This window comes from Martes martes, assembly GCF_963455335.1.
Source record: "Martes martes genome assembly, chromosome: 4".
Classification (NCBI taxonomy): Eukaryota; Metazoa; Chordata; class Mammalia; order Carnivora; family Mustelidae; genus Martes; species Martes martes.
This window is the reverse complement of record NC_137891.1, coordinates 95477573-95490011: the sequence shown is the minus strand read 5'-3', so window position 1 is coordinate 95490011 and position 12439 is coordinate 95477573. Positions and strand designations below refer to the sequence as shown.

The 12439-nt window shown below is 35.6% G+C and overlaps 1 protein-coding gene across 1 annotated transcript in view; it reads right to left on the bottom strand.

Annotated features, from left to right (window-relative positions):
- The window catches only part of PTPN22 (protein tyrosine phosphatase non-receptor type 22), a gene marked incomplete at its 3' end in the record, with an annotated part of 53741 nt that overhangs the window by 10396 nt on the left and 30906 nt on the right, over positions 1-12439 (bottom strand). The window contains exons 12-17 of the mRNA XM_080800549.1: positions 8806-8882; positions 7890-8704; positions 6023-6106; positions 5741-5871; positions 3377-3404; positions 190-273 (exon numbers count right to left, since the gene is read on the bottom strand). Of these exons, the coding sequence (XP_080656675.1) occupies positions 190-273; positions 3377-3404; positions 5741-5871; positions 6023-6106; positions 7890-8704; positions 8806-8882 (1219 nt within the window). The remainder of the gene's footprint in view (positions 1-189; positions 274-3376; positions 3405-5740; positions 5872-6022; positions 6107-7889; positions 8705-8805; positions 8883-12439) is intronic.

Genomic DNA, 12439 nt, shown 5'->3' with positions numbered 1-12439 from the left:
GTATATATTCAGTAATTCTTAGCTTGGCTTTTTTATGAATTATTTTTATATTATGGGTTTTTTTAATGCATTATTTTTATCTTGTTTAATCATTCTTTATACCTTTACCATTTAGGTCCTACTTTATTGTTAATCTTTCAGCAGTCTCATTTTTATAGCTTTTTTGAGAGGAATATACTAGTCACTTACAATCTTCATCAGCAAGAATGAAGGACTCCAGGGTTCTTTCTGGGAGTGGAGGTGGGGGGGGAGAAGAACGATCTTGATGTAGATCTGTGATAAGAAGAGTAGACAACAAAAGAAAACAAAACAAAAATCCATCAATTAAATGTTAGAAGTCAAACTCCTTTTTGGTGTTGTATAATGTTTCCAACTTTTCAATATTAACCTACGACAAGCACATAAAATATAATCTGAACAACAGCTGGAGCCACAAGAATTTTGTTGTTCTAGCTTTTTAGCCAATGAACCTATAATGCATCAAAAACTTGTACTCCCTTAGAAAAGTAGTTTTCCAAAGAAATTGAACTTGAAATTAATCAAGCTTCTAGATCTAACCGCCATTGCACATAGAATCCTGGGGATAGCATAACATGTTAATAAATAAAACCATGAGAATATAAACAACAAAAATCCAGAATATTCACAGGCTTTAGGATAAATGATCCACGCTCTTCTACAAATAATGGCATGAGGGAATAAAAAGGAGGGAAAACTCTTACAAATTTTAAAAGACTTAACAAATATATAAACCAAATGCAATGTGTAGACTTTGAACCCAGATGCATATAAACCAACTGTAAAAAGACATTTTTGAGGCAATTTGAGAAAATTATATAAAATCATATTAAGAGATTATTGTTAATTCCATTGGCGTGACAATGCTGCTATGGTAGGCTTAAAATGTGTTTGGAATTTTCCATGATATAAAGAATTTTAAATAATAGAGCTATTTTCCCACAATATAAGTCCTAAAGATACAAAGAGTGTATGATAATCTCATTATACAGTGCTGAGTATAATTACATACCATATTAATGTCTTTTGAAACTGAAAATGTGGCTCAGAGCTAGAGTTTCACCTATCTTTGGTCTTGGGTTCTTTAGGGCTTAGGATTTGTCTCTAAAGCAAGTTCTCTTGTTGTTTCTTATACACCAGGTGATATGCAAAAGTAAAGTACAATCCTTATTTCTAGCACCTAATATCATAACTGGCATACAGTAGGCACTTAATAAATATTTGATAACTACTCTGAAGTTGCTTATCATCTTCCAGTCTTCTGTTAGAAAGTACACTGAGAACTAAAGCTAACTTGCAGTGAATGATATCCTGCCAAAAATCTTCCTAAAATACCACTTTCTTTTCTTTTTTTAAAAGATTTTATTTACTTGACAGAGAGACAGCGAGAGAGGGAACACAAGCAGGGGAGAGAGAGGGAGAGGGAGAAGCAGGCTTCCCGCTGAGCAGGGAGCCCAATTTGATTCCGGGCTCGATTCCGGGCTCGATCCCAGGACCCTGGGATCATGACCTGAGCCAAAGGCAGACGCTTAATGACTGAGCCACCAAGGCGCCCCCTAAAATACCACTTTCATCTTTATTTCTCCCGTGATGAAGAACCTACAATGCTTATTACTTATTGCATTAAATCTAAATTCTTCTGCCTAGCTCTGTGTATGTAGATTGAATACACATAATAAAATTTGCTATTAATGACAGTACATTTACGGTGTTGTACAACCATCACCACTATTTCAAAAACATTTTCATCACCCTAAAAAGGAACTCCATATCCACTTAGCAGTAATTTCCCATTCCTCCCAGATTAGAGTGGCAACCACAAATCTGCTTTCTCTATATATAGATTTCCTTGACCTGGATATTTTATCTGCCTAACTTTAAAATCCTCCAGAATCTTTCCACATTTCATCCAAATTTATTTTCCATAGTTCCCAAAATAGATTCTCTATTGCAACTAAATTAACCTACTCACCATTTCTCTATACTCATTGTGCCTATTTCTACCTTTTAAGTCAATGCTACCCTGATTCCAGCTCCTGGAATTCCCTCTTTTTTTCTCTGTCTACCCATATTTTTAAATTTCTTTCTTCTACTCAGTGAAGCCTTTCCTAACCACTCCAGTGATACTTCCTTTTTTTCCAGACTCCTGGTGATTAGAATCAGTCCACACAGATTATCAGTTAATGGTTCCAAGTAAGTATTAATTTTGCCTACCCAATTTGAATATAAACATTAAAAAGTATCTTTTCTTGTATATCCTGACTATCCTAACACTGTATAAAGCATATAGAACTTGATTAGAAATTGCTCATTTAATAATTATCTAATAAAAATGGTAACACGTAACATTTAATGAGAGCTTATTATTTGACAATCGCTGTGTTAAAAGCTTTATATGCATTGTCTCACTCAACCCTTACAAAAACCTCCTAAGAAACGAGTTCTATTATCCTCATAATATAAGTGAGGAAAATCAATAGAGAAAGTATATAATTTAACCAAGGTTATGCATTTTGATAACTCCTGGTAGGCTAAAGATTTGATTTAAAGCCTATCTGACTCCAAAGCCCATGCTCATTAACTGCTATGTTAAACTACCTATGTAATTTGAATAATATGTTCATATGAATAAGTATGTTAAGGGCAGCTACCACCTGTTATAATGTATGTAAAGTACCTGTATGTGCCCAATAAATGTTAGCTGTAGATGTCGTTATTTGGTGTATAAAACAAGCAAAACTCAAGGCCCCTCAGTGGCCCAGTCAGTTAAGCATCTGCCTTCAGCTCAGGTCATGATCCCGGAGTCCCAGGAATCAAGCCCCATGTTGGGCTCCCTGCTCAGTGGGGAGTCTGCTTCTCCCTCTCCCTTTGCTACTCCCCCTGCTCCTTCTCTCTCTCTCTCTCTCTCTCTCTCTCGCCCATTCTCTCTCAAATAAATAAATAAAGTCTTAAAAAAAAAAAAGCAACAAAGTACTAGAGAAATAACAGCAAGTTAAAGATCTAAAGAATCAAACTGCTAACAATGGTAAAGCCTATAAAATAGAAATGCTGCAAAATGTTAAGAAAATTCTACTTGAAATTGTATTTGTTTTTGTTTTGTTTTTAAGGATTATATGTCAGGGAATAGAATTTTAAAATCCTGTGTTTTCCTTGCCCTTGACAAGGCAAAACTCCTAGCCTGGGAAAATCAGAAAAAAAAAAAAAAAAAAACAAAAAAAAAACAATAAATAGTGGAGCTATTATGGGAACCATGCCATCTCCTGAGGTGAATTACTCTAAACTTAATGAGTCGTTCTTAGAGTATAAATTCTTAGAGCTAAATGTCATCTAAAGCCAGGGGGAGTTGGGTTTTTTTTACCTGATTTGGGGCTCCGGAGTTTCACACTCTAAAAGAAAGAAAGAAGAGAAAAGTGAAAGAAGAATTGGTACACAAATTTAGAAACTCTAAGCAATATAAGGCATTTTTGAAAGTGTATTTCATATTCTTATAGACAGTCATGGAATGTTGACCTAATTTTTCCTGATTTGTAAGCACACTAAATTATGAAAAGGCATCCTGAACTCTTAGAGTGTTTTACTCTCCTTCTCTAAATTTATTTCTCTTTTCCCTTTTATACAAAGAAAGCTCATGAATTTTTAAAATTTTTTATTATTTTTTTAAACTTCAAGTGTAATTAACATACAGTCTTATATTAGTTTTGGGTGTCAAACGTAATGATTCAACAATTCTATACATTACTCCGTGCTGTTCACAATAAGTGTGCTCTTAATCCCCTTCACCTACTTGACCCATGTCCCACCCACCTCCCTCTGCTAAACCATCAGTTTGTCCTCTATAATGATGAGTCTGTTTTTTTGTTTATCTCTTTTTTCTTAGCTCCTTTGTTTTGTTTCTTAAATTCAACATATAAGTGAAATCATATGGTGTTTGTCTTTCTCCATTTGACTTATTTCACTTAACATAATACCCTCTAGGTCCATCCATGTTGTCACAAATGGCAAGATCTCATTCTTTTTATGGCCAAGTAACATCCCATGATGTGTATGTGTGTAGTATATGTGTGTGTATGTGTGTATACATATATATATGTCATATCTTCTTTATCTATTATCTATGGTTGGGCATTTGGGCTGCTTCCATATCTTAGCTGTTATAAATAATGTTACACTAAACATAAGGGTGCATATATCTTTCCAAATTAGTGTTTTTGTTTTCTTTGGATAAATACCCAGTAGTGGAATTACTAGATCATATGGCAATCCTATTTTTAACTTTTTGAGGAACTTTCGTATTATCTTCCATAGTGGCTGCACCAGTTTGCATTTCCACCAACAGTGTACGAGGGTTCCTTTCCCACCGCATTCTCACCAACACTTGTTTCTTGTGTTTCTTTTTTTTTTAACCATTGTAACTGGTGTGAGATGATATCTCATTGTGATTTTGATTTGCATTTCCCTGATGATTCGTGATGGGCATCTTTTCATGTCTGTTGGCCATCTGTATTTCTTCTTTGGAAAAACGTCTATTCATATCTTCTGTCCATTTTTAAAATCAGATTATGTAGGGTTTTCTTTATATAAGTTGTATAAATTCTTTATATATTTTGGATATTAACCCCTGATCAAATATATCACTTGCAAATATCCTCTGCCATAACCTTATGGTGATTTTTGTATGTCATGGCAATTGGTCCTAAAGTGATCCTTTTTTTTTTTTTAAAGATTTTATTTATTTATTTGACAGAGAGATAGCACAAGCAGGCAGAGCGGCAGGCAGAGGGAGAAGGAGAAGCAGACTCCCTGCTGAGCAGGGAGCCCGATGTGGGGCTCGATCCCAGGACCCTGGGATCATGACCTGAGCCGAAGACAGCCGCTTAACTGACTGAGCCACCCAGGTGCCCCAAAGTGATCCTTTTTTAATTTATTTCCTTCCTACAGAACATTTCCCAGAAAATTTAACTGGAGGTAAATTGTTGAAATTGAAATTACTTCATGACACTGGAAAAGGAGTGATTGTTCTTGGCTCTAGCAGTTGTTAAGATAAAGACCATTACATGTGAGCATATTATTAACAATAATAACTACAAATATATTAAAAGTGTAATCAAAAAGATAAAGAATATTTGCCTACTAGCATTGCAGTTGTAGTCAGTTTAAAATGTTTGTTTTAGTTAATAACTTTTCTGATCTCTGAAATTTTAAGGTAGTTGGTTCATAGAATATATACAAACATATAACAGATTGTTGAAGTGTAATTTTACTTCCAGAAGTGGGGAGCATTATCCTGAAAAGTTTATCTTAAATAGCATGGACTTTAACATCTGTCTTTCAAAAATTGTTCTCTACAACATATTATCAGAGAACATGATACAGCCTACCAAACGACTACTATGAACAGGCTACGTACTTATAAAAAATTTATTTTTGCCTTAACTGTACTTCAGGAACCAGTCAAACATTTCCTCTTTCACTATGCCTTCCTTAGTCACTTCCAACTTGAAAGTTTCATAAGGGCAAGACTTGTGTCTTATCCATTGCCTTATCCCCATATCCTCTAGCACATTGTTTTATAAAGAGTGTAAATGAGTATAAGGAGTATACATATAAGCAGTATAAATACTGCTTAGTATTTGTTGAGTGATAGGCTTTAAAAATACGAGGAGTATGATTTTGGTCTGTGGAATCCAGATGAGTAGAAAACAAAAGAAAAAGTGTTATGGACCTTAGTTGGTCTAAGTCTCACAGTATCATCAGATGTCCTTGACTCAGATGTTCTATTCCATTGTAGTGATGTTCCAACTTTTGCCTCCTCAGCTGAAGATAAGGATTTGGGAACATTCAGTGGGAATTCTCCTGAAAGAAAATATGGTCCAATTCTTAGGAATGTTGAAATTCTTACAGAATAATGCAAATGTTACTCACCAGCAGCACGCAGAACATTCACAGGACCTGAGAAGTATTCTAGTTAATCCACTTTATTTTACACTAACTGAACGGTACTCACCAGCTTCCTCCAGCACAATAAAAGACTCAGGTGTCCGTTCAGGAAGTGGAGGGGGCACTTCATCATCTATCCTTGGAGAAGTTGCTATCCAAAATGCCAGAAATATAACCATAATTTTTCATTAGAAACATCCAAAGGAAATTCTTTTTTTTCTTTTTTAAGATTTATTCATTTATTTGAGGGAGAGAGAGCAAGTGAGCATGAGTGGGAGGGAGAGAGAATCTCAAGCAGACCCCATGGTGAGCATGGAGTCGTACATGAGGCTCGATCTCAGGACCCTGAGATCACCACCTGAGCCAAAACCAAGAGCTGGACGCTTAACCCATGGCGCCACCCAGGTGCCCCGCCAAAGGAAATTCTTATATTCTAATCTTGAAGTAAAGTCCATCAAGCATCATTACAATACTTAAGCTGGTGTTTGTTTACTCAAGAAAAAAGCAAAATAAATTCTCCCATTTTAATTTGCAAACCCAGGAGGCTTTGCTGTTTCTTCAAAATTTATTCCCTATTTCCTTTAAAGGTCCCAAAGTGTTTTGGTCGAGTCACTCAGTACCAGTTAACAGAATATAAAACATTATATTAATTCAGGAAGTTTTGAGTTATTTTCTATATAACCCTTTTGTTTCATGTACAATATTCAATAAAGCATGATAAAGCACTTTTAAATATGGCAAGGATTCAGTTACAGAGTAGGTTGAAGTTTAAAGATTTTAGCATCACTTCTTCATTCTACAGTGAAGAATGTGGATTTTTTTTCCTTTTTACAAAACAATGGTATAACAAGGTTTTCTATTTTTCTACAGAAAAATTCAGAATTTTTATGAAAAATTCAAATGCTGTTATAAGAAACTGCCACAAGGTGGCACACATGTCAATGATGTTACAATCCGTAAAGCTCGGATTTGCTTTTGAAGATGATGCTCAGAGAAGTTTAAGGTATTGTGGGTAACTTTAAAAAAAAATCCCTTAAATTATAAAACAGGATCAAAGTATATAAAATAAAGAAGCAATTAGATCCAGGTAAAACATTTTTGTCACAAACTACACATCCACACATCTATCTACTAAGAAACGCTGTACAATAAATCATGTTATAGAAAAAAAATTTTTTTCTACGTCCTGTTTAGGTAAAATGTCATTCATAAACTTCTGATAATATATCTGGAGAGTTAAGCTTGCTCTTTTCTTCACCTTCTTCCCTATCAAGCTATTATTACTATCTCTAGGAGGATACTTACTTTTACTTTTAAACCACTCAATAAAACAAAAACAATATGCATAATATGCAAAAATCCAGGACAATAAAGGTGAAAAAGCATGAAAGTAAAGGTGAATATAAGATGATAGTCCCACACTGCATATAAATGCATGTTCTCATCTACTATGTTATTATGCAAGGATGGGAAGAAATCAGGTCCTCCTCTTCCAACTCCCGCAGAAGGGAACTGAATGCTTAACGATCTGTTCAGATCAGTGCAGCCACATGGTTGAGCAAAAATGTCCCAAGGGACCACGCAGTGCTGTGGATTAAATCCTTTCTGCTGCTTCTTTGAAAGTTGCTTCTGCCTAGCAAGAGTGAATTGTGGACCTCTGATAAACATCCCGAGGAATAGGGATTGCCTTCTTTAGGGACACTCTTGCTGGCATAGAGCCTGCCTCCGTTGCTGCCTGCTTCATCAACGATTACATGTTGCTATTTTTTAACTCATCCCATCATGAAAACCCTTGGGGATTTTTCTTTGAGGAAGAGAAGGAAGGAGAAGAAAGAAGCTGAGAAAGACAAGGGGGAGCATGAGAAGAAACCAAATCTTCTATAAAGAAGAGTGAAATCTATAATGCCATATAAACTTCGAAAAAAAAAACTTACCTACTACTGCTGTCTCTGGGTTCGGAGAGGGGTATTCGGTTGGAGGACTCAGTGCTAAAGAATCACGTGAATTGTAAGAAGAAAAGAGGGTTGTAGAAGATGCTGGCAATGAGGAACAAGGCAAAACGTTTCCATCTGGCTTCTCAGATGAATCAAGAGACATCTTAGAACCAGCACTACTAGGAGACAATGATAAGAAATAAGGATCTTCTACAGACATGTAAGAATATACACGAAGAGGCTGAGAGTCCTGCCCCTTTGCAACAGAGGCGCTGCACATTTGGGGCTGAGAGTCTGATGGCAGTGAATAATTCTGTTCTGCCAAAGAAGCATGCCTCACTTTTTGAGCCTGCTCGAGATAAGAGCTGTGGGGTTGAGATTCCAAACAAGAAACATTTTCCTTGATGTCCAACTCCTCAGTGTCTCTCTGTTGTATCAGCTCAAAGGGCGTTGATTTGGTCCGTATTATCGGCACCTTTGAATTAAAATACCTTCCTCCCACATCGGCAGCTTTAGAATTTGGACACGCTCCAAACAAGATGGCACTCCAATCTAAACTCTGATGCTTCTGAAGAGGCTTCCCAGCTATTGGAAACGCCTTGGTCTCCCAATGCGTGGTTATGTCAACATTTTTGTTACAACTACAGTTTAGCTCCAAAAGGTCAAAAGCACGGCTCTGTTCACCACCTTGCAAGGGTAACCTTTCCTTTTCACTTCTGTCAGAAGTCCTGAGGTCAAAAGAAGAAACTTCTGCACTTTTCACCCTTAGCCTTGGTTTGCTCTGTTGTTTCATCATCTCTGCATCTTTTAAGCTGCTGAAACAAAAACAAAGGAAGGATAACACCGTACCCCAGAGAGGTCTCCTGTTAGCATCACATCAGTGAGACAACACTGGGGTGTGTAAAATTGTACTCACCTTTTTGGTAAATTGGGAGAATAAGTCTCTGTTTCTAGAATGGGATGTTGCTTAAGAACGGAATCCTGTGCTTGAATCTTCAAGAGAAATAAGGAAGACACTGGTTTTTAGTGAAGAAATGGCAATATTTTAACATTTCATAAAGTTGAGAAGTTACTTTTCAGAAAACATAAGGATTTAAAATCATTCACAAAGGAGATGAGTTTCCAAAATATTGAGTCCAACAAGAACTTGTTCACGTACCAAGATCAAAGGATTAATAGTGTTATAGAACCTAGAAAGTATTCACTTATAGTATCAAATGTGGGACTTTTAACATGTCTTTGGGGGTAACTTCTAAGAACAATCTACCTTCAGAAATGACATCATCTCAACTCTTAAATTACTAAGTGCTTATTAGGTCCTTATACTTATCTTGTTCTACCTCTTTCTTCCTTACAACCTACTAGCTATACTGGTTTTCTTGTCATTCCTTAAGCATACCAAGCTTGTTTTCAATTCCAGCCTTTTACACTTACTATTCCCTCTGATTGAAATACTCTTACTCCAGATTTTGCATAACTGGCTCTTTCTAAGTAAATATGCTCTACTTAAATGTCACCTGCATAAGGATATCTTCTCTGACCACTCAACCTAAAATCATACTCCCACACACTTGTCAGCCACTCTTTTTCTTCATAGCAATTATCGCATTATGAAATATGTTATGTAGAATCTTAGATACCACCAATTTGTAAACTATATCGTGAATTTAGAAAAGCTTATATGCATTTTTTAAATGTCATCAACCATTGTAAGATTCCACCTGTTATGGGTTTAATTATGACTCTCAAAAAGATATGTTGAAATCTAACCCCTGGTATCTGTGAATGTGACCTTATATGGAAATGAGTCTTTACAGATGTTATTGGTCAAGATGAGCTCATACTGGATTCAGGTGGGCCCTATCACAGTGGCTTGGGTCCTTATAAAAAAAAAAACAAAAAACAAAAACAGAGACTCAGAGACATAAAGGGAGAATGCCATGTGATAATGGAGACAGAGACTGGAGAAATGGATCTGCAAGCCAATAAATGCCAAAGATTGCTGGCAAACACCAGAAACTAAGAAGAAACTAGAAAGACTCGCTAGAGCTATGAGAGAAAACATGGCCTTGCTGACACGTTGATTTTGGACTTCCTACCTCCAGAACTGAGAGAAAATAAATTTTTTTAGAAGAAGTATCAGTTGTATGAAGTGTGTTGCATTTCAAATTTAAGATTTTTTTCTTATTTGACAGAGAATGTGGAAGTGCAAAGCAGGGGGACCGGGAGAAGGAGAAGCAGGCTCCTCACTGAACAGGGAACCTGATGAGGGACTCTATCCGAGGACCCTTGGATCATGACCTGAGCCAAAGGCAGATGCTTAACTGACTGGGCCATTCAGAGGCCCTGAAAATACATTTGTTTTAAGTCCTCCTGAGTTTGTGATATTTGTTACAGCGAGTGTGGTAAACTGATAAGAGACATGAATACCCCACTTTCAATAATGGATAGATCAGATAGAAGATCAGTAAGGAAATAAGAGGACAGACATGAACAACACCATAAACCAATTAAATCTAACAGTACATACAGGACACTCCACATTACAACATACACATTCTTCTCAAACTTGTATGGAATATTGTCTAGGATAGACCACATGGTAGGCCACAAAACAAGTCTTAATAAATTTTAAAAGATTGAAGTCATACAAACTATCTTTTCCAATTATAACAAATTGAGACTAAAAATTAATAACAAAAGGAAAACTGGAAAATTCACAAATGTGTGTAAATTAAACGACTAATGGGTCAGAGAAGAAATCACAACAGAAATTAGAAAATATTTAAAAGTGAACAAAAAACACAGCATACCAAAATGTATGAGATATAGTGAAAGTGGTATTCAGAGGGAATTTATAGCTATAGATGCCTACTCTTAAAAGGAAAGATTTTGGGTGATACACTATATGTTAATTAATTGAATTTAAATTTTAAAAAAAGAAGAAAGATCTCAAATCAATAACTTAGCTTTAAACCTAAGGAACTAGGAAAAAAAAAACAACTAACTAAACCAAAAGCTAGCAGAAGGAAGGAAATATTAAAGATTAGAGCAGACATAAATGAAGTAGAGACTAAGAAAACAATGGAGAAAACCAACAAAACCGAAAGTTGATCCCTGGAAGAGATCAATAAAAGTGACAAACCTTAGTTAGATTGACTAAGGAAAAAAGAGAGAAGACTCAAATTACCAAAATCTCAAATTACAGAAATAAAAATGGGTACATTACTACCAATTTTACAGAAATAAAAAGTATTATAAGACAATAATGTGAACAATTGCACATCAACAAATTGTACAACCTAGATGAAATGGACAAATTCCTAGAAACACATGATCAACCAAAACTGACTCAGGAAGAAATAGAAAATCTGAATAGACCTACAACTAGTAAGTAGACTGAATCAGTAATCAAAAGACCTTCTGACAAAGAAAAGCCAGGACCAGATGGTTTCACTAGTGAATTCCACCAAACCTTTAATGAAGAAATAACGTCAGTCTTCCACAAACTCTCCCAAAAAATTAAATAGGAGAGGATACTCACTAAGTCATACTGTGACACCAGCATTGCCCTGATACCAAGGCCACACAAAGATACTACAAGAAAAAGAAAACTATAAATCCATATCACTTATGATTATTGATGCAAAGTCCTCAACCAAATACTCATATTCAGTACCATATTGAATCAGTAGAAGAAGAAGGAAGAAGGAAGGAAATATTAAAGATTCAGTATCATACTGAATTCAGCATCATATTAAAAAGATTATATACCATGACAAAGGGGGATTTATTCCCAGAATGCAAGGATTGTTCAACATACAAAAATCAATCAATATAATACACCACATTGATAAAATAAAGAGGAAAACTCCCATATGAGCATGTCAGTTGACACAGAAGAAAATCATTTGACAAAATTTATTATAAAAACAACAATCCAGAATATACAGAGAACTCCTAAGACTCAACAACAACAACAACAACAAAACCCAATTCGAAAATGGGCAAAGGACTTATATAGACACTTCCCAGAGATTATATACAATGGCCAATGAGCACATGAAAAATACTCAACATCACTAATCAGGAAAACACAAACCAGAACCACAGTGAGATACCACTTTATACCCATTGGATGGTTACCATAAACCAGCAAACAAACATAGAAAATAAAAAGTGTTGCTGAGGATATGGAGAAATTGGAACCTTGTACATTGCTAGTGGGGATGTAAAATGGGGCAGCTGCTATAAAAAACAGTATGGCAGTGCCTCAAAAAATTAAACATAGAATTATCATGTGAGGAGCACCTGGCTGGCTTGGTCAGAATAGCATGTGACTCTTGATCTCAGGGTCATGAGTTCAAGCCCCAGGTGGAGTGTAGAGGTTACTTTAATAAATACTAAAAAAAAAAAAAAAAAAAAAAAAAAAAAGAATCATCACATGACCCAGCATTTCCACTTCTGCATATATACCCCAAAGAACTGAAAACAGGAACACAAAAAGATATTTACACACTCATGTTCTTAGCAGTATTATTCATAATAGC